The sequence below is a fragment of the Canis lupus genome, chromosome 23 (genome assembly GCF_003254725.2).
Source record: "Canis lupus dingo isolate Sandy chromosome 23, ASM325472v2, whole genome shotgun sequence".
In the NCBI taxonomy this organism is placed as follows: Eukaryota; Metazoa; Chordata; class Mammalia; order Carnivora; family Canidae; genus Canis; species Canis lupus.
In genome coordinates, this window is record NC_064265.1 from 799,918 (window position 1) to 819,867 (window position 19,950).

A 19,950-nucleotide genomic window follows, 5' to 3' on the forward strand; every position below is an offset into this window, starting at 1 on the left:
CAACTTTGCCTTTCTAGTGCAGAATAGCCATAGGCATATATGAACGAATGGATGTAGGTGTGGTTCAGTGAAATTTTATTTGTGGACACTGACATTTTAATTTCTTATGGTTTTCATGTGTCTTGGAATATACTTCTTTTCTTCAACCACTTAAAAATGTAAAAAGCAGTCTTAGCCTGTGAACTATACAAACGTGTGTGCTGGATGTGTCCTGTGGGCTACAGTTTGCCAATTCTTGGTGGTAGTATTAGTGTTGAGGATGATGATGATGATGGTGGTGATGGTGGTTATGATGATAGTGGTGGTGATAAAGATGGTGAAGTCTTAGTGAAGGTGAGGAAGGTAGAGATGGTCATGGCAGTGATGGAGATGATGGTGGTCAAAATGGTGGTGGTGATGGTCATGATGATGATGATGGTGGTAGTGGTGGTGGTGATGGTAGTGATGGAGATGATGGTGGTGGTGATGGTGGTGGCAGTGATGATGGTGATGGTAGGGGTCATGATTGTAGTGGTGGTGATGGAGATGATGGTGGTGGTAATGGTGATGGTGATGATGATAATGGTGGTGGTGTTGACAGTAGTAATGGAGGTGGTGGTGGTGATGGTGGTGGTGGTGGTGGTGGTGGTGAAGGCAGTGGTAGTGATTGTAGGATGATGACATTACTAAAGGTGATGAGTGTAATAGAACTGGTAGAGGTGGACATGTAGGTGCTATTGGTGAGGAAGCCACCTTCCTTTAACATATTCCTTAAAACTGAGATGGAGACTCACAAAGCTAAAGCAAGTTGGCATAGCTTTTATAGGCAACAAGAACCCTAATACGCAGGTTTTCTCATTTCCAGTATCACAGCATTTCTTCTGCACTTCCCTGATCATTAATGAACCAGATTTAGAATTCTTGCAGACTCTTCCTTGGCGGTACTGTGACAAGGCCTTACTTACTAGTAGACATTTGGATTGGCCTTGTGTACAGGAAGTCCCAGGTCACCAAAAGTGATAAGTTCCATGGTACAGCATTCTGCAATTGTAATGTGCCATTTAAATGTTAAATAACAATAACTGATCTGGCTCTGAATGCTTCATTAACTGTTTCCACTGCCAAATCACAGGCTTTTCTATGTGTTCTGCCAAAGGCAAATTTTAATTGTTTTAATGAGGATTTGCAAGCAGCTCTTTTCTCTCAACACTTGGGCACTGGCAGAAACACATACATCATTTGCTTAGCAGGAGGGAAGTATTTCTGTTTACACAAAAGGTATCTAACAGTGTTGGGGTGTAGGGAAGACCCAGCACCTGGTGCCCTAATGGTTTCCTTAATTGAGCTGTATGAGAAGGGATTAAAAGTGTTAGAAGCAATCCATTCCTGTCAGACATCCAAAGCATCCTGGCTTAATCTGCTAATTAGTTAATTTTCCACATCAGTTGCATAGTTTGCTCTGTTTCTACTTGGAGATGCTGCTCCTAAAAGTTGTTTTATGTATTAAATGTAACTGTTACTACACAAAATCTTTGGCATATGAGGTTGTTAATCAGCTGCAGAGGTACAGATATTAGATCCTACTTTGTAAAAACACTCCACACTAAGCAAATCCTAAGCTCAACAGTACAGATCTTTAAATCTTCCTGTGGGAGGGGAAAGTGGAGGGGGGAGGGGGCAGGAGACAGAATTATTCTAGAATTGTTACAGACTCAGGAAAAAAAAAAGTGAGACAGAGTACTTCCATTTGTCCTCTGTGTCCATGCCTTTGTTTGGAAATCACTGTAGTTACAATATTGGTTCTCAAAACTTACATTTTATTTTTTCTAGTTATTTCCTAAGAGCAAAGCATCAATTAAACATTAGAGACAAGTTTGAGAAAAATGCAACCTGTAATGTATAATCCCAATTTCTCCATGTGTAATTCTACCGTATTCATAATGTATAATTCCTCGTGGAGCATGCTAGGATTCTTTAAAAATGATGTATGTTGTAAGGGGTAGAAGCAGATAGAACATAAAATTGCTCAGATCCTGTTCATAGTGGCGGCTTTGGCTGCAGCATGGGCTGCCTTATTCTGACTTGAAACTCAGATCTACAAAAGCATCTTCTATATTCGAGTGTCTGCATGTTCTATTTCACAGGGAGGAGGCAGGCTCAGTCTGCAGTGTCTTCTCCATCAGTAGGTCACGTGGCCTGCCTGCCAGTGAGGTTTCTCTGGTCCAGCTAATGTTTGAGAGACCCCGCCTCTGCTTCCAAACATCTATGTTGTCTGTCACTCTGTGTTCCCAGCCATATGTGAAATGCCTTTTCCTCACTCCAGAGGTGCAGGCTGAGGGTTTGTTTTGCTTTGTTTTGTTTTTGAGACACTTTCAATCTCATGATATATTTGCTGGAAGAAGAATGTACTCTTTTATCAACCATTCAACAAAAGAGATCAATCATAGTTAGCTCCCTGTAACGCAGGACTCTAGTGGTAACAACCATCCCTCAGTGGAAGTAGTAAACAAAATGCAGTATATCCCTCAAATGGATTATTATTCAGCCATAAAAAGGAGTGAAGTTCTGATACATACAACAACATGAAAAGCATTATGTGAAGTGGAAGAAGGAAGACATAAATACCATGTGTTGTATGATTCCGTTTATATGAAATGTCCATAATAATCAAATCCATAGAGGCAGAAGGTAGATCAGTGGTTGGCAGGGGCTGTGGGAGGGAGGAATGGGAGTGACTACTTACTGGATATGAAATGATGAAAATGTTCTGGAATTAGATAACAGTGAGGGTTGCACAATTCTGCGAATATCCTACAACTCTCAGAATTGTGCACTTCAAAAATTAGGTGAGTTTTTATAGTGTGTGATATATCTGAATAATGCTGCTATTTTTTTTTAAAATGAATAAAATACTAGTGATAACAAAAGAGAGCAGCAGAATTGTAATCCTCCTGAAATACTGCATACCTTTCAGATGTGAGAGCAGATGGTGAGGGCCTTCAGTCTGCAGTCTTCCCAGCTTCTCAGGTGATGTGTCACTGTGACTCTAGCTGAGTGAGGAGACCAATACACCTGGGTTCAAATTCCACCCATTCCTCTCCTTCACTGACATATCCTCTCTGGTTGTATTTAGATCATTCACTGTGAGGATTGATGACCTTGTAGAATATGAAGGATACCACCAGAGACACGGTCTCTGAATCCCAGAGGCCATTGGGGGCATTCATCTTCTTTTTTTTATTTTATTTTTTATTTTTTATTTTTTAAATTTTGGGGGGGGGGGCATTCATCTTCTTGTCAAAGAGTTGACGAATCAGTCTTAACCTTGTGTGTTAGAGGCCAGAAAACCTAATTGATTCCCAACTCATGAGAGAATCCATCTTTTAGAGGTCAGGCTTACAATATCCTACCTGAGACTGTTCTCAGTAGCCAGACTGCAAATTTATCAATTAGCAGTGAGGTATCCCTCTCTTGGGGACCAAGAACACGAAGCCTGTGGGAATGATCACACACTCCCCATCCCTGTAATAAGGCGGCTTCTGATTTTTCAAAGAGAATTGACTTTCATAAGTCTATTTTTAATTTTGGTTTTAAAACATGTTCATCCAAACCAGCATGGTGCCCTTTGCTCTGGCTGGCCTAGGAGGGCTTCCATCTCTTTAGGTGGCTTCAGTTTGGGTATGTAAAGGCAAATAGGTACCTCTTCTGCAAGTCCTGACAAGAGAAATGAGCTCAGCCATTCAATAGTATCATAGACTTGTGAGCTTGTAGAATACAAAGTGGCTCATTTGGTTCTCTTGTCTCTACAGAAGTGATGGCAGCACCTCAAAGGCTTGTTGGACAATACTCTGATGCCTTAGATTTCCTCCCCAAGAAATAGGCCCCAAGATAAGAATTCAAGAGGACCAGTAGAGGAGAGTGGAAGTGAGACAGGAATGGAAAGTGCCAAAAAATGGTGCATTGGACATCAAGATAACCCCTCGGCTACTGGGCGAACAGGCCTGCTAGGGCCTTGAGAGAGTGTGCAGGACACCTGCCTCAGACTGTCCCACCAAGAGACAAAGATGCTGAGCATTCATCCATCAACTTCCCATCTGTCATCAGTTGACACTGCACCACAGGCCTTAATTCCTCTGACGTGGCCTATGATAGCCAAAATGGGGTCATCAGCTCTGGAATGATGGGAACCAGGGCATGGGGAGGGGAACCCATGGATTTAGCTCATCTAGTAAATGTGAACTCATCATCATCCCACCTATATTCCCAAATCCATCCTTCACCCATTGTTTCCTACTTTGGCAATAGCCTCTCAGTCCACCAGGGGTTTGGGCCAGAGGGAGGGGTGCTTCATCCCCACATTCCCCACTCCCTTGCCTCATTGTACATATCCAAGGAAGCAGTCAGGCCTGTTGACTCTGCCTCCTACATACTTCCAGAACTGCATATATCTCTCCATTCATGGCCCTTTCTGAGGTCACCAGCCCCTCAGCTGGGATTCCTGCTTCCAGCCAGCCCAGATACACCTCCAGGGCTTCCGTCTCCATCCCACATCTCACTAGCTGCCTAAGGTTGTCAGGATAGGTTCCAGTGCTCCTGCCACCATCCTCACCCTCTTGTCTCTTCCAACCCTTGCTCCATTCAGTTGCACTGCCTTCTGTCCTGCTGGTTCCTTGCCTCTGGCCCCAAAGCATTTGACATCAGGAACACATCTCCCTTTTCTCTCTGCCTTGACCCCCTAACTCCTCCTCACCATTCAGGTCTTAACCTTTAATGACAGCTCCACAGGAGTCTTTTTCTAAATCCTCAGCCTGGGTTACTGCACCCAGTTTCTTGTGTATTCTCTAAAGGCAGGCTTGTCCTTGCCTAGAGCACTGGGTACAGTTTAATGCTTATTCACAGACAGTCTTTCTCCTGTGCCCACTAAATGCCTGTCAGGTGGATGCATGGAAATGCCTGGTACATGCTCACCATATGCTAGGTGCTAAATACATGCTGACCTCCTTCTTCACTGGTTTTGGGGGAGGGAATTCAAATTCCATTTTGAAGCTTTTCAAGGCCACCTATGCTCAGGATATCATCTGCTCTGGACAGCTGGCCTCTGTCCACCCCACCCCCAGAGCCTGATTCTCCAACCTCAGACACTGAGAGATCATTGTTGCTTCGGATGGCAAGTGTTTGCTGGTCCAGCTTAGAAAGCCTTCAGCATCCAGACTCATAGGAAAACAGTGCTTCTATTATCTGTAGGGATCATTTATCTTTAATTAAAATAGGGATGGGATGGGAATCATTACCTGCTTGGGAGAAGGATTCATGTAGTTTGCTGGTTTATTGCTGACTTATGTGCCAAAACTTTCTAGAGGAGAACAGAATGCTTGCTCTCTGTGCCAAGGGAAGTTCTAGGAAAACATGTGATGAAAATTGAACCCTCATCACCAAATGTGTGGAAATATGCTTTCCCCCTATACGATATAGAATTTCTGGCTGCAATAACTGCTTAAGTGAAAAGATTATATATAAATCAAGAAAAGCCATAGCATTCCATAACTGAGTGTTAAGACAGATGAGTTCTTAAAATACCCACCTCTTAGGTTAGCTGCTCTACAGGTAATTTCTCTCAATGGAGAAACATTTTGTTTCCATCAGTGAAGTTCTTGTCACATGTATTTGAGGGCTCTGTTGCAGCCTCCTTTGGCAAAACATCATTAGTTATTTGTCAAGCCCTTGTGGACCGGATGGATGGTCCCGGACTCATCTTCAGGATTGCAAGGATGGTGAGACTGTGAATCTCTGACCTGGAAGAGCTCACAGAACAGCTGAGGCAAGGCCCTGTCCAAGGTGAATCACAGGGTGGGCATTGTGGGCGATCTCACAGAGGTCTGACCTGGACAATGCCCCGTTGGGGAGGTGATGTGTGGCAAAGACCACTTGTGGAGTTAGCAGGAATGCAGGGAGAGGAGAGCAGGGACTGGAGGGGGTGACAGGCCCAGTGGGCTTAACACCTACAGAGGCCAGGTCAGAGCATAAATCTGCCTTCAGGAAAGTGAGACATGGGACATCAGGCCTCACAGTCTACTCTGAAGCCTGGTGTATGGATAGTAGATCCACATGAGCCTCCCAGAAGAGGAGCCATCATCACAGGTCCCAGTGCAATCCCAGCCCTCCCACCAACAGTGGGGAAGGACTTAGTGAGCAATAGTATTTGTCAACACAGAGAGCACCATTCACAATGTGTGTACAAAGATGAGCCAATATAAACACATTTGGGAGATTTTTCATAAACATCTCCACTCACAGTGTCTTTTGAAAAATTAGAAGTGGTAGCATAGAAACACACGTTGGCAGAGACAGAGACAGCAGGTATCAGGAGCCTGCAGCTGTCCTGAGACAGACAGCATTTCCTGCCTGGCCTGGGAGACCTTGGTCTGGCCACCAGCTGAGGACAGTTTTCTAGGCAGCCTGCATCTGAGGGGTATCTCTGAGGTCTGACCACAGAACTAGTGACTGCAGGCAGCAGAGGGAGGAGTAAACAGTTGAGAGTGTCTTCTAAACTTGGAGGGATGAGCTCTGTGGAGAGTGATTTTGAAAGTCGGTTTATTGGCAACAGAATCAAACATCAAGCAAACAGACAAAAAACAGCAACAAAATGGTCCAGGGGGATCAAGAACTCTACCCTGAGCAGTGCTCCCAATTTTTGTGTCCCACCTCTCTTCCTCATTATTACCCATTTTGGCTGTTCTTTCTTCCTAGGTGGCTCCTCTATCTGGGAGGGTATTCACAACTATTTTTCCATGAATTATTCAGAAACAGTTTTGGGCAAATCCTTGTCTTTTTGACCTGAGTAGCAATAGGAGTTGGGACCAGCTTTGTTGCCTTCACCGGCTCACTCAGTGAGCCCCAGTCTGCCTCCAGACAAGTGAATGAGCTGCAGTCAGTACTCAGCTTGTGATCCTCAGAGACCTCCCTTAGCAAAAAAGGCTGCTGGCTGCCCTGTCTGTTGGGAGTGGGGGCGACCCAGGGATCCAGCTCAGTGCTCCTGGGTCATGGGGACTGTGCAGTGAGCACTGTGCCCCTGGCCCTGGAGCTCTCCCAGGACTTCAGGGAGACAGCCCCAGGCCACACAGCCACCTCAGTGTAGAAACCCTGTATGTTATTTGCAAACCTAGCTGAACACAGTCTTTTGAAAAGTGGAAAACCACCCACAGCTGGGAGAATGGTCATACTTCTACCTGTGATGAATGAGAGGGGTTCAGCACACCTGTGTTGTGCAGAAACCACCAAGCAGGAACTCTTCAGTTAAATAGGAAAGACACACGGAGCACTTGGGTGGCTCAGTCAGTTAAGCATCTGCCTTCAAGTCAGTTCATGATCTCAGGTCTTGGGATTGAGCCCTGCCTTGTGCTCTCTGCTCAGTGGGGAGTCTGTTTCTCTCTCTCCCTCTGTGCTTTTTTTTTCTCTCTCTCAAATAAATAAATAAAATCTTCAAAGAAAATAGGAAGGACTCACTATGAGAAGTGAATGCTTTCGGCAAGGTCTCTGGGCCCCTCAGGGAGGCCTCATTATCTGCTCTGACAGCAGCAGCACAGGAGCTGGGGGTTAAGAATCCTCAGGCCACTGATGTCACTACTCCTATTGCCTCTTTATGATCAGTTTGTCAAGGGGATGAAATAACGCAAAACCCAGGAATCATAATCAGTGATATCCAGATTCATGCCACCCTGAGGGTTTCTGCAGGACACTGGCCCCTCCCCATTGCCCTGAGGCCTGCTGAACATGCGTAGAGTGAGTGCGCTGTGCATCAGAGCCAGACCACCAGTGCTGGTGCCCTTTATCCTGTACCCATCCTCCATGCTGTCCACAGACCCAGCTGCCTCCCTATTATCACATTCTATTCAAGGGCCTTTCTTACACAATGCCCATTGCCAAAGTGAAGTTTATCTGTATATTGACATTCAAAATCCTCATAATAAAGCCCCTCATCCACCTTCAACTTAATCTCCTGGTTCTCCTCTGCCAGAATTGCTCCAATGCTACCTGCATGCGTCCTGCCCCTTTGCCTGGCCTCATGCTCTTCCCTCTGGCTACATCTTTCTTATACATCTTCACCTGTTGGTTTCTTAAAGACTCTTTATTATGGAAAACTTTAAACCTATGTGAAAGTAAAAAGAAGTGGAAAATGGACCCCATGTACCCATCAACCAACTTCTCTCATGATCAGCCCATGGCCAATCTTGTTTTCTCTGTACGCTGCTCACTCCTCCTCCCAAAACAGATGGCTTTTAAACAAGCCCCAAACATCACATCATTTATTAAGTCTGCAAATATTTCAATATGAACCTCTACAAGTAGATAGCTTTTTTTTAGGTAGCTTTTAAAAATCCTCATCATATGCTTTCAAAAATTAACAATGCCTAAAAAAATGACAAGAACTCCTTAGTGTCATCAAATATCTAGCCAGTGCTCTCATTCCTTCAATGTCTGATATAGAAATGTATGTGAATATTTGTATAAATATTGAGAGACATTTATGTACAAATATGTTTGTATACATATTTACATATAAAAACATGTCAGTTCATTTGTTTAGATCCAAATAAGATTAATATATACAATTAGTTGCTATGTCTTCTAAGTCTCTTTAATTTATAGAATATCCACTGCACTCTCTCTCTCTGTTTCTTAATTCTTAACATTTTCTGATCATTCTTCCTGTAGAGCTGTCCACATTCTAGATTTTACTGATTGCATACAACAATGAAGTCATTTGACATGTTCCCTTGTCCTCTGAATTTCCTATAATTGGTAGTTAGATATAGTGACTTGATTAAAATAAGGCTGTGCTTTGTTTCATTTTGCTTTGTTTGGCAAGAAGACTTTTGTGGGTGTTGACACAAAATGAACAAACCTTTTTAAAATTTTTAAAGAGAGAGTTAAGGAGTTTTATTGATACCCAAGTGAGGACAGCTGCCTGGGATACATAATCTTCCCAAAGAAAAGAGTGCACCAGGGAAGGAACATTTGGCGCAGGGCTGTATATATTTGTTTGTTTATATAGATATATATAAAGAGTTACAAGCTATCATGATGAAGGACATTCCAGAAAATTATATGTTTTTATTATGTGCATGGATGTAGGATTCTAATCTTATGGAACCAGGAAAGTTTTTTTTTTTGTTTTTCTTATTTCTGTGTTTGAAATACTCCTTTTTGGTTATTTTTTTAAATGATGCAGATGTACAATGTGTGCTCAGGACAGAAACAGAGCCCATGCTTTGAGGTTTTGCCAAGTCATTTTGACTTTGGTAACTTGGAGGTCAGTGACTAGGTGTAAAATCCTCAATTCATGTTTTAGTGCCTTGAGTATCTTCAGGACCTCACTCCACTTGCTTCTGTGTTAAGCATTTTTATTGACAAGTCTAATGATAATCTGGTTTTCTTATTCTTTTTAGGATTCAGGTTGTTTTGTTTTGTTTTGTTTTAATTCCTGAATAACCAAAGGTGCTTTTCTATTTGTTTGTTTTCCTTTAAAGTTTAGTAGATTTCTATAATTTATATTGGATTTGGTCATTTGGGTCAATTTTCCCAGGTACTTGGTGTACCCTTTCAACATTAATTACAGGAAAATTTTCTTAAATCATAGTTTTAGTACTTACTCTTATATATTGCTTATTTTCTTCTCTAAAGTGTCCTTTTATTTACATGTCCTGGTTTCTTTTTCTTTAGTCTATATTTGTTACTTTCTTTCAGAATGTTTTCAGCACTTCAGATGCAAACAGTGAAATGAAAATCTTTAGTGTTATGGTTTGATTCACTTTGGAATCTCTGCTCCCCCAAGATACAGAGCGTACGGATTACCTAAGGACTTTTCCCTTGCCCTCTCCATGGCAGAGCCCTTCCCACCCTGAGCCAAACAAGATTTCCTTTGCCTTGACAATACTTTGTTTGCTCTTGAATTTCATTTAAATTGACATATTCATGCATTTTTAATTTAACATGCTCTTATATTTTACATGCTATGTTTCTCTTGAGGTGTGACCCACTGTGTCCCTTCTGGTTTAGCCTTAATTTTTGAAATTTCTTTCTTTCTAATTCTTTCCCAAGTTCCTTTTGTATCTCTTTCTATTCTCAAATTACATTGCTTCTGATTTTTCCCCAGTTCTGATATATGTTGTTCTCTCATAGAATCTATCCTTTTCTCAGTTGCTTTTAGCTTATTTTGAAATATCAGATTCCAGTTTAACATTGGCATGACTTTCTGGTATGCTCATTACATCATGTGCCATCTTTAATGTCCCTCACCAGTACCCCACCCCTCATTCACCTCTCCTCCAGCAACCCTCAGTTTGCTTCCTGGAGTTCAGCATCTCTTATGGTTTGCCTCCTTCTCAACTTTCATCTTATTTTATTTTTCCTTCCTTTCCCCTATTTTCTTTCCCCTGTTTTGTTTCTTAAATTTCACATATGAGTGAAATCATGTGGTATTTGTCTTTCTCTAACTGATTTATTTCACTTAGCATAATACCCTCTAGTCTTAACCACATTATTTTAAATGGCAAGATTTCGTTTGTTTTGAGGCTGAGTAATATTCCATTGTAATACATACCACATCTTCTTTATCCATCTATTGATGGACATCTGGGATTTTTCCATATTTTGGCTATTGTTGACATGGCTGCTATAAACATTGGGGTGTATGTGCCCCTTCACATCACTATGTTTGTATCCTTTGGATAAATACCTAGCTAGTAGTGCAATTGCTGCATCATATCCGTTTTCTCATCTGCCTGGTATTCATCCAAATTTGTGGACAGGAGGGTTCTTTAAGCAGTGGTACATTAGCAAGTACAAGGGAAGAGTAGCTGGGTATAATAGGCAGACACATGGAGGCTCCTCCTCCCTCCACCTGCCAGCAATTATCAAAGCAGCAGGTGCAGCATAACTGGTGATGCCCTTCAACCAGCTTCCAGTGCTGAACTCATAGAAACAGCCTCCAAGACTTTACCCAGGGAGTGAAATTGGGAGCTTGGCCATTAATGCACTCCAGAAAGAGTTTTGTCAATAGGAGGCAGCATCCAAGATATAGTCGAGGCTGTTTAAGCAAGATAAAGGGTCAAGTGAGAGGCAGCCACTGGATCTGGACCAAAAAAAGGGGGGCGGGGACAAGTATTATTTGCCATACAATATAAACAGTTTTATTATATAAATATATATCCGTTGTAAAAAGCCTGGGTAGAACAGCCGTCACTGGGTACGACTCCAGAAAGCAGTGGCAAGGATGCTGGTAGATTACCCCAATGAGTAGCAGCATTTTCTCTCTGAGCTACTCAGCTCCAGCTGGCATAAATCTGTTATCAGGTAAAAGAGGGTGGAAGTAAACACAGAGGAAATGAGCTAATAGGAATTATGAAGTGAAATACAATATATATAATAAGCTGGTCTGTATTTAAAGGGATATTGAAGGATGCTGCAAGTGATAAAAATAAGATTCCACTGATTTCAGCCTCTTTCATTCTTTTTTTTTTTATTGGAGTTCAATTTGCCAACATATAGTATAACACCCAATGCCCATCCAATCATGTGCCCTATTCAGTGCCTGTCACCCAGTCACCCCATCCCCCCACCCACTTTTCCTTCCACTACCCTTTGTTTGTTTCCCAGAGTTAGGAGCCTCTCATGGTTTGTCTCCCTCTCTGATTATTCCCACTCAGTTCCCCTCCTTTCCCCTATAATCCCTTTCCCTATTTCTTATATTCTCCATCTGAATAAAACCATATGATGATTGTCCTTCTCTGATTGACTTACTTCACTCAGCATAATACCCTCCAGTTCTATCCACATCGAAGCAAGTGGTGGGTATTGGTCCCTTCTGATGCCTGAGTAATATTCCATTGTGTATATAGACCACACCTTCTTTATCCATTCATTTGTTGAAGGACATTGTGGCTCCTTCCACAGTTGGGCTATTGTGGACATTGCTGTTATAGACATTGGGGTACAGGTGTCCTGGCGTTTCACTGCATCTGTACCTTTCAGGTAAATACCCAGTAGTACAATTGTACTAGGGTAGCTCTATTTTTAACTCTTTGAGGAACTCCACATAGTTTTCCAGAGTAGGTGTACCAGTCCACATTTCCACCAACACTGCAAGAGGGTTCCCCCTTCTCCACATCCTTTCCAACATTTGTTATTTCCTGTCTTGTTAATTTTCACCATTCTCACTGGTGTGAGGTGGTATCTCATTGTGGGTTTATTATTAATTTTTTTTTTGCTTTTTTATTTAAAGAAATTTTATTGGAGTTCAAATTGCCAATATATAGCATAACACCCAGTGCTCATCCCGCCAAGTGTCCCCCTCAGTGTCCACCACCCAGTCACCCTCTCATTGTGGTTTTAGTTTGTATTTCCCTAATGGCAAGTGATGCAAGCATTTTCTCACGTGCTTGTTGGCTCTGTGTATGTCTTCTTTGGAGAAATGTCTGTTCATGTCTTTTGCCCATTTCATGATTGGACGGTTTTTCTTGGGTGTTGAGTTGAATAAGTTCTTTATAGGTCTTGGATACTAGCCCTTTATCTGATAGGTCATTTGCAAATGTCTTCTCCCATTCTGTAGGTTGTCTTTTAGTTTTGTTGACTGTTTCTTTTGCTGTGCAGAAGCTTTTTATCGAGTAAGTCTCAATAGTTCAGTTTGCTTTTGTTTCCTTTGCCTTCATAGATGTATCTTGCAAGAAGATATGGCCAACTTCAAAAAGGGTGTTGCCTGTGTTCTCCTCTAGGATTTTGATGAACTCTTGTCTCACATTTAGATCTTTCACCATTTTTGAGTTTATCTTTGTGTATGGTGTAAGAGAATGGTCTAGTTTCACTCTTCTGCACGTGGATGTCCAATTTGCCCAGCACCATTTATTGAAGAGACTGTCTTTTTTCCAGTGGATAGTCTTTCCTGCCTTGTCGAATATTAGTTGACCATAGAGTTGAGAACCCATTTCTGGGTTCTCTATTCTGTTCCATTGATCTATTTGTCTGCTTTTGTGCCAGGACCACACTGTCTTGATGATCACAGCTTTGTAATACAGCTTGAAATCTAGCATTGTGATTTCCCCAGCTCTGGTTTTCTTTTTCAATATTCCCCTGGCTATTTGGGGTCTTTTCTGATTCTACACAAATCTTAAGATGATTTGTTCCAACTCTCTGAAGAATGTCCATGATATTTTGATAGGGATTGCATTGAACGTGTAAATTGCCCTGGGTAGCATAGACATGTTCACAATATTAATTCTTCCAATCCATGAGCATGGAATATTTTTCCATCTCTTTGTGTCTTCCTCAAATTCTTTCAGAAGTGTTTTGTAGTTTTTCAGGTATAGATTCTTTACCTCTTTGGTTAAGTTTATTCCTAGGTATCTTATGCTTTTGGGTGCAATTGGAAATGGGATTGACTCCTTAATTTTTCTTTCTTCAGTCTCATTGTTAGTGTATAGAAATGCCACTGATTTCTGGGCATTGGTTTTGTATCCTGTCACACTGCCGAATTGCTGTAGGAGTTCTAGCAATCTTGGAGGGAGTCTTTTGGTTTTTCTATGTACAGTACCATGTCATATGTGAAGAGGGAGAGTTTGACTTCTTCTTTTCCAATTTGAATGCCTTTTATTTCTTTTTGTTGTCTGATTTCAGCTTCTTTCATTCAAATGTAATCATAATTTATGATGCTCAAAGTTGGATAGTTCACGCCATGAAGAAAACTAAGTTCTTTAAATATATTTGATAACTTTTTTAAAGGATATCAAATAATCCATCATACAATTGAGCTAACTTCTACAACAGGACAAAACTTTCACTATATGCTATAGAACAAAGACCCTCAACTTTATGTTCAGAATAATCACTTGCTATGGTGTTAAAATGCAGATTCTGATTCAGTTATTCCAAGTGTATTGAAGGTTCCACCTTTCTAACAAACTTCCAGGTGGTGCTGATGCTGCCAGTACTCAGCTACTTTAGGTGTCAAATTTGTGGACAGCCCCTCAGAGACCTAAGCTGTGCCTGCCTCAAGATGCTATAATATCAGATTCTCACTTGGGGCTTGTACAGCTCAAGGAGATCGCTAAGTAGGGATTATTCTAATTACATAACACTTGAAACTTTATTTCAACAGTTCATTGTGTACTTGCTGCATACCAGAGATAATACTGGTCCTTTAGTCTCAAGGAGCTCCAGGACAGGAACAGGGGCAAGGGCTGGAGGAGGATGTTGACATTAACAGCTGTCATGTTTTCAGAGAAGGACGCAATAGGAGCCATAACAGAAACTGTAACACAGCGGCTGAGACACACCAGAAAAGGGGGAAGTCCTTCTGGCTGGGCAAGAGCCTCCTACTCCATTGAAGAGATGGGGTTTCAACAGATGCAATCACATGTCTTCTGTAAGATACTTAAAACAGATTTGAAGAGAAGGAGCTCAATCTGAGAAACCAAACTATGTGTCAAGAAGATTATGTTAGGTTTGGTAGTACATATGGCAATCACAAACCATATGAGGGGCCCAATTCTGAGATCAACCCCGTGGCTTCTCTGTGGAAGGAGAAGATTAGAGAAGTTGAGGGTTTGGACCAGAAACACTTCAGTGAGCATATTGTCTAGCTTGGAAGATGAGCAGTCCCAGAGATGATGTTCAGACACAACGTTGTGCCTTGCATGTTACAGGAACTCAAAAGATCTTACCCAAATAGTTTAATTAATGGTTTAGCTCTCAGATTGTAAATGTGCCCCTGGAGCTAAGTATTTCTTAGTGCCACATCAGCAGAGGTGGCAGTGTGTTTTTTGACCTCTCTTAAATCTGACACAGTATCACATAAATAACACCCACCATCTCTCCGAACATATGCTGTAGTTTAATCATTTGTCAATTCTACTAAAATGTTATTTTCCAGTTAGTTGCAAACGTGACCTCTCTATGTCTTGATTGGTCTGAAATTTTAAATTCTTGTAGCTATCACCAAATAAAGCAGTTATGATATCAGAAAAAAAAATTGAAATCTCATAGAAAGCCAGGGTACTCAAAGTCCCTTAGATGGAATGTTTTTACATAATAGCTACTAACTTACAGAGAGGAAATACTTGAGGAAATTCATTCTTTTTGTTGTTAGGGAAAGTCTAAACATTTATAAATCTTGAGAAAAGGTACAAGTTGTCCTTAAATCATCATTAGGTTTTTTCCTTATAGGAAACTTATTCAAGTGCTTTTAAATTATTTTATTTAAAAATTTTTAAAAATTTTAAATATTTTTTATTTCTCACTTTATTATAGTTGACATACCATGTTGGTTTCATAGTGATTTGACAAATCTGTGCATTACTCAGTGCTCCCCATGATGAGTGGAGTCACCATCTGTCACCATACAGTGTTATTACTGTACTTTTCTTCCCTGTGACTTGTGTATTTTATAACTGGAAAATTGTACCGCCTAATCCCCAGGTCCATCCATGTTGTCATAAATGGCAAGATCTCATTCTTTTTTATGGCTGAGTCATATTCCATTATATATATATATATATATATATATATATATATATACACTTATATATACATATATACACACACATGCGCACACATACCACATTCTTCTTTATCCACTCATCTATTGATGGATACTTGGATTGCTTCCATATCTTGCCTATTGTAAATAATGCTTCAATGGACATAGGACTGCATATACCTTTTTGAATTAGCGTTTTCATTTCCTTCGGGTAAATAACCAGTAGTGGAATTACTGGATCATATGGCATTTTTATCTTTAATTTTTTTGAGGAACCTCCATACTGTTTTCCACAGTGGCTACACCAATGTACATTCCCATGAACAGTGCATGAGGGTCCCTTTTTCTTCACATCCTCACTAACACTTATTATTACTTGTCTTTTTGATCCTAGCTGTTTTGGCTGGTATGAGGTGATATGTCACCATTGTTTTGATTTGCATTTCTGTGATAATGAGTGATGTCGATCATCTTTCATGTGTCTGTTTACCATCTGTATGTCTTCTTTGAAAAAAATGCCTGTTTAGGTCCTCTGCCCATTTTTAAATCATATTCCTGTGTGTTTTGTTTTGTTTGGTGTTGAGCTGTGTAAGTTCTGCATATATTTTGGACATGAACCTCTTATCAGATATATCACTTACAAATATCTTCTCCTATGTGGTAGATTGTCTTTTTGTTTGTTGGTGATTTCCTTGGCTGTGAAAGTAAATGCATTATCTCCAAAATCTTTGGTATCTTTTTCTTTTTCCTTCTCCCTTTTTTTTTTTTTGGAACATTCAAAACCCTAGAAAATAACATAATCTAGGGAGAAACAATTTAGAGGGCCTCTTAATTGTATCTTATATATGTAGATGTTTCTCTAAGCTGTATACCATTAAGGCAGGGGAACTTCTAATTCAATACCTGGGGCTGTGTTGGAAGGCCAGGAGGCATATGTGAGCATTGAGCTAATTCTCATACATACATTAGAATGTACATGTGAGTGTTTCCTCAGTTTGGGAATTTGGTCTATCTATAGAACTAGTAGGTGTGGGTTTTCCTGTCATTTATCTTCTAAATCTGTGTGGGACGTTATTTTAAACCCTTTCTTCTTGGGGGTGTGTTTTCTGTTTGAATGAATGGCCATGGGCATGGGAAGAGTTGATCCCCATTACAGATTTACAGCCTTATTTTGCCTTTGGACTGACCCAAAGCTAATGTGTTTGGATTTACCAGAGGGTTTCAAGATGTCTGCTGGTGATCACAGGTTTCTCTAGAGCTGCAGTGGTCCAATTTCTGCAGTCTCCTTTATTTGGAAGAAAAACTTCACAGGGATTTGAGTAATCAATTTATGGGTTTTTTTGACTGGCTGCCCTGATAGAGCCTTTTAAAAATTGGTAGAATAGATAGAACTAGAATATCATCTGGCTCCCCCAGCTTCTGTGCATATCGGCTGACTAGTACAAACTGAAACAGCAAGGATCTGGGTGTTTTGCTTTTTTACGGGTGTGATTTTCTTGTCTCATCTCTGTTTCCTCCTCCTCCAGGAAAAATGGGTCCCATGAGGCAAGTGTGACCCTGGAGTGTGGCCGCCAGCTTGACGCCCAGTCAGGGAGAAGGAACACCATGGATGGCATAATTGAACAGAAGAGCATGCTGGTGCACAGTAAAATCAGTGATGCTGGCAAGAGAAATGGCTTAATTAACACAAGAAACTTCATGGCTGAGAGCAGAGATGGCCTGGTGTCTGTTTACTCAGCACCACAGTACCAGAGCTGCCGGGTGGTGGGCAGCGCAGCACCAGCCAGCCTGGATGGCAGCAGGAATGAGCCGGTCCAGCAGCTGCTGGACCCCAACACACTTCAGCAGTCTGTGGAGTCCCATTTTCGGCCCAACATCATCCTCTACTCGGAGGGTGTGCTGCGCTCCTGGGGGGATGGTGTGGCTACCGACTGTTGCGAGACCACCTTCATTGAGGACCGGTCACCCACCAAAGAGAGTCTGGAGTACCCCGATGGGAAGTTCATCGACCTCTCGGCTGATGATATCAAAATCCACACCCTCTCCTATGACGTGGAGGAGGAGGAGGAATTCCAGGAGCTGGAGGTCAGAGGATGTGTTTGTCATCAGCCTTTGGGAACGGGGCCTGGGGATTGGGTGGGGACTCGTGAGGGTGCAAAATGCACTAGGGTGCAAAAATGCAGAGAACCTGAAGCAATAGGTAGGGGTTTCAGCCCATCCCAAGGTGATGGCCATGAGAATGGGGCTACTGGTGGACTAAAGGATTGTCAAGATGAGAAGCCAGTTGGGGATTCCAGCTAACACTGCCTATTTGGGAGAGAAGGGTCATTGGCAACAGTGATCAAGGTGAGAGGGATGCACATGGTCCTAGGGCCACATGAGGCTGGAAAGGTGTGCATGGGGACAATTTGAGAAGTGTTTTCACTGCCATATTCAGTTTCCTTAATTTGGCATTCCAAAGTTTCTATTAAGGGATCCTTGGTATTGCTAAACCTGCTGGAAAAAATAATAGGAATGCTAGCCTAAAGGGAAGATGAGGTCAGTAGTTATAAGAGTTACTTCTTCGGTAGACTGGAGAACAAGTAAGGGCATTTGGATTACCTGCTTTGAAACATACATGTTGGACACAGTATAACACAGCACAGCAGCCAAGGAGACCAGAAGCATCAGGCCTGGAGGTTAAATGAAAACCAGAAGCAACTGGAAAGAGGTGGTTTTGATCAGAAAGGAAATTCAGAAATGAGAAATGTTCTGTAGCAATTCCTGTGAATGGAGCCCATGAAAACCAACTGGCAGGGAGTTCAAAGAAGTCAAGTTGTAGGCAAGGCCATTGGAGCAGACCTTCATACCCTTTGGTGACACTTGTTAAGAGGAAGAAGATGGTGTCAGCTCTGACAGTGCCAACATTTTGAGAAAGCTGTGAGAAGTACATTGATTTTCATTCACAAGCCTCTGTCATGTGTCCACTCTTTTCCAAGCCTGAGGGTATTACTAAATGCGAAAGTATAAATGCAACTTAACCTGCATGCTTTAAGGAAGCAAATATGCAAGAGTGCAATTTTCACATAGCACAGGATTTATGATGGTAGAGTACCCAGTCTGCTCTGAGAGCATCCAAAGGGGGAGGAGATAGGACTCAGCATAATGTGGGGGGTCAGGGATCATTGCAGAGGCAACACCCCTGCACTGCATCTTGAGGAGGAGAACCAGACTATGAGCAAGAAGGCTCATGGGGAGGTGGCAAGAGAACTCTGGTCCAAGGGAACATCATGAGCAGATAAAACAAAAAGGCATCTAACTTAGATCTGCAGGAAACAGTAACTGATTACCAATGCTAAAACCTATGGATCATGGTGAAATTAGGGAGACAGGACCAAGCAGAAGTGAGGTCCCTTAACTTAGGACCATATCAGCCTTCTAAGGGAGACTGCAATTTAGGCGAGGTCACAAACTCAGATGCCTATAAGAAGGAAGGACAGGTAACATCAAGGAGTCCTATGTTGGGGAGTAGCTTGAGACTGGAGAGTCCAGCTTACCCATCTATAGCTTTGGCCCTCCTAGCTATAGGGGTGTGCTTGCTGCACCTCATAGGCCACACTGCTAGGCACCTGGATGGGGATCATGAGTGTGGAAACCATGGTGAGGGGTTTTAGGAAGGAGAGCTGGGGTCCGATTTCATTTTTTGGAAGCTGCTATGGCTGTAGAGTGGGACAATGGGACAGAACGGAGAGGTGATGGGGAGAAGGGAGGAGTGTGGTTCTAGGACCAAACTGGATGCACAGAGACTGTTGGGACCTGCCATAAGAGATGGTGAGAGGGAGAATCAGGACAGCAGAAGTGAAGAAATACTTAAAAAGTGAAGTTTGCCATCGTTCAGAAATGATGGAAAAGGAGTCACCTCTGACTGTAGTGGTAAGATGGAGCATATGGGCATTTATGCCTGAGCCAGAAAGGGCATACCCAGTGACATCTGTGGAACCAGTTGTTTAGAAGTTGGGCTGCTGCATAGGAGACTTTCTGGTTGGCAAACCCAGACCAAGAAGTGGCTCTTCTCACAGGTTTTGAGGGGAAAGGATCAAGACAGTGTGGCTGTGTCCCTCCTTCAGTTCTGTTTAGTCCAGCCATGGAGGATTCCAGGGGGGCTCCAGAGTGGTTGGCTTGGTCCATGAGGAATTCTTAGAAACAAAGTATTCTCTCAGCAACATTCTTATGGTGTAGCCATGGTGGTCTTTATTTATAAAGAAAAACTAATGAGTAGTTAAAAGTGTCAGCATGCATGCAGCAACTGTTCTAAGGTTTATTGTTTCTCCATTCCATAAAATAATAAAGAGGCATGTGTCACTTAGCATTTCTTGCATAACAAATACTCTAAAACTTCATGGCTTAACACAACTATTTATTTAGGTCATGATTCTCAGGGTCAACGACTAGAATGGGTCTCA

At 41.9% G+C, this 19,950-nt stretch overlaps 2 protein-coding genes and 1 long non-coding RNA gene across 12 annotated transcripts in view; 1 reads left to right on the forward strand and 2 right to left on the reverse strand.

Moving 5' to 3' along the window:
* The window catches only part of LOC112668860 (uncharacterized), a 45,674-nt gene extending 39,872 nt beyond the window's left edge, over nt 1–5,802 (reverse strand). For 2 of the 3 annotated variants that reach the window (XR_004808485.2, XR_003141928.3), the window contains exons 1-2: nt 5,561–5,802; nt 2,947–3,029 (exon numbers count right to left, since the gene is read on the reverse strand). This is a non-coding gene — a long non-coding RNA (uncharacterized LOC112668860). The remainder of the gene's footprint in view (nt 1–2,946; nt 3,030–5,560) is intronic. The other variant, XR_004808488.2, reaches the window with a different exon arrangement.
* Nucleotides 1–19,950, reverse strand: part of LOC112668863 (cystatin-9-like) — a 1,128,704-nt gene that overhangs the window by 750,086 nt on the left and 358,668 nt on the right. The gene's annotated exons all lie outside the window — the stretch shown is intronic.
* SYNDIG1 (synapse differentiation inducing 1) overlaps nt 1–19,950 on the forward strand; it is a 188,225-nt gene that overhangs the window by 65,828 nt on the left and 102,447 nt on the right. For all 8 annotated transcript variants that reach the window (XR_007405326.1, XM_025461523.3, XM_049100021.1 and 5 more), the window contains exon 2: nt 17,035–17,593. Coding sequence is in view for 7 of the 8 variants with exons in the window: in XM_025461523.3 (XP_025317308.1) it covers nt 17,114–17,593 (480 nt within the window). In the remaining variant the exon portion in view is untranslated. The remainder of the gene's footprint in view (nt 1–17,034; nt 17,594–19,950) is intronic.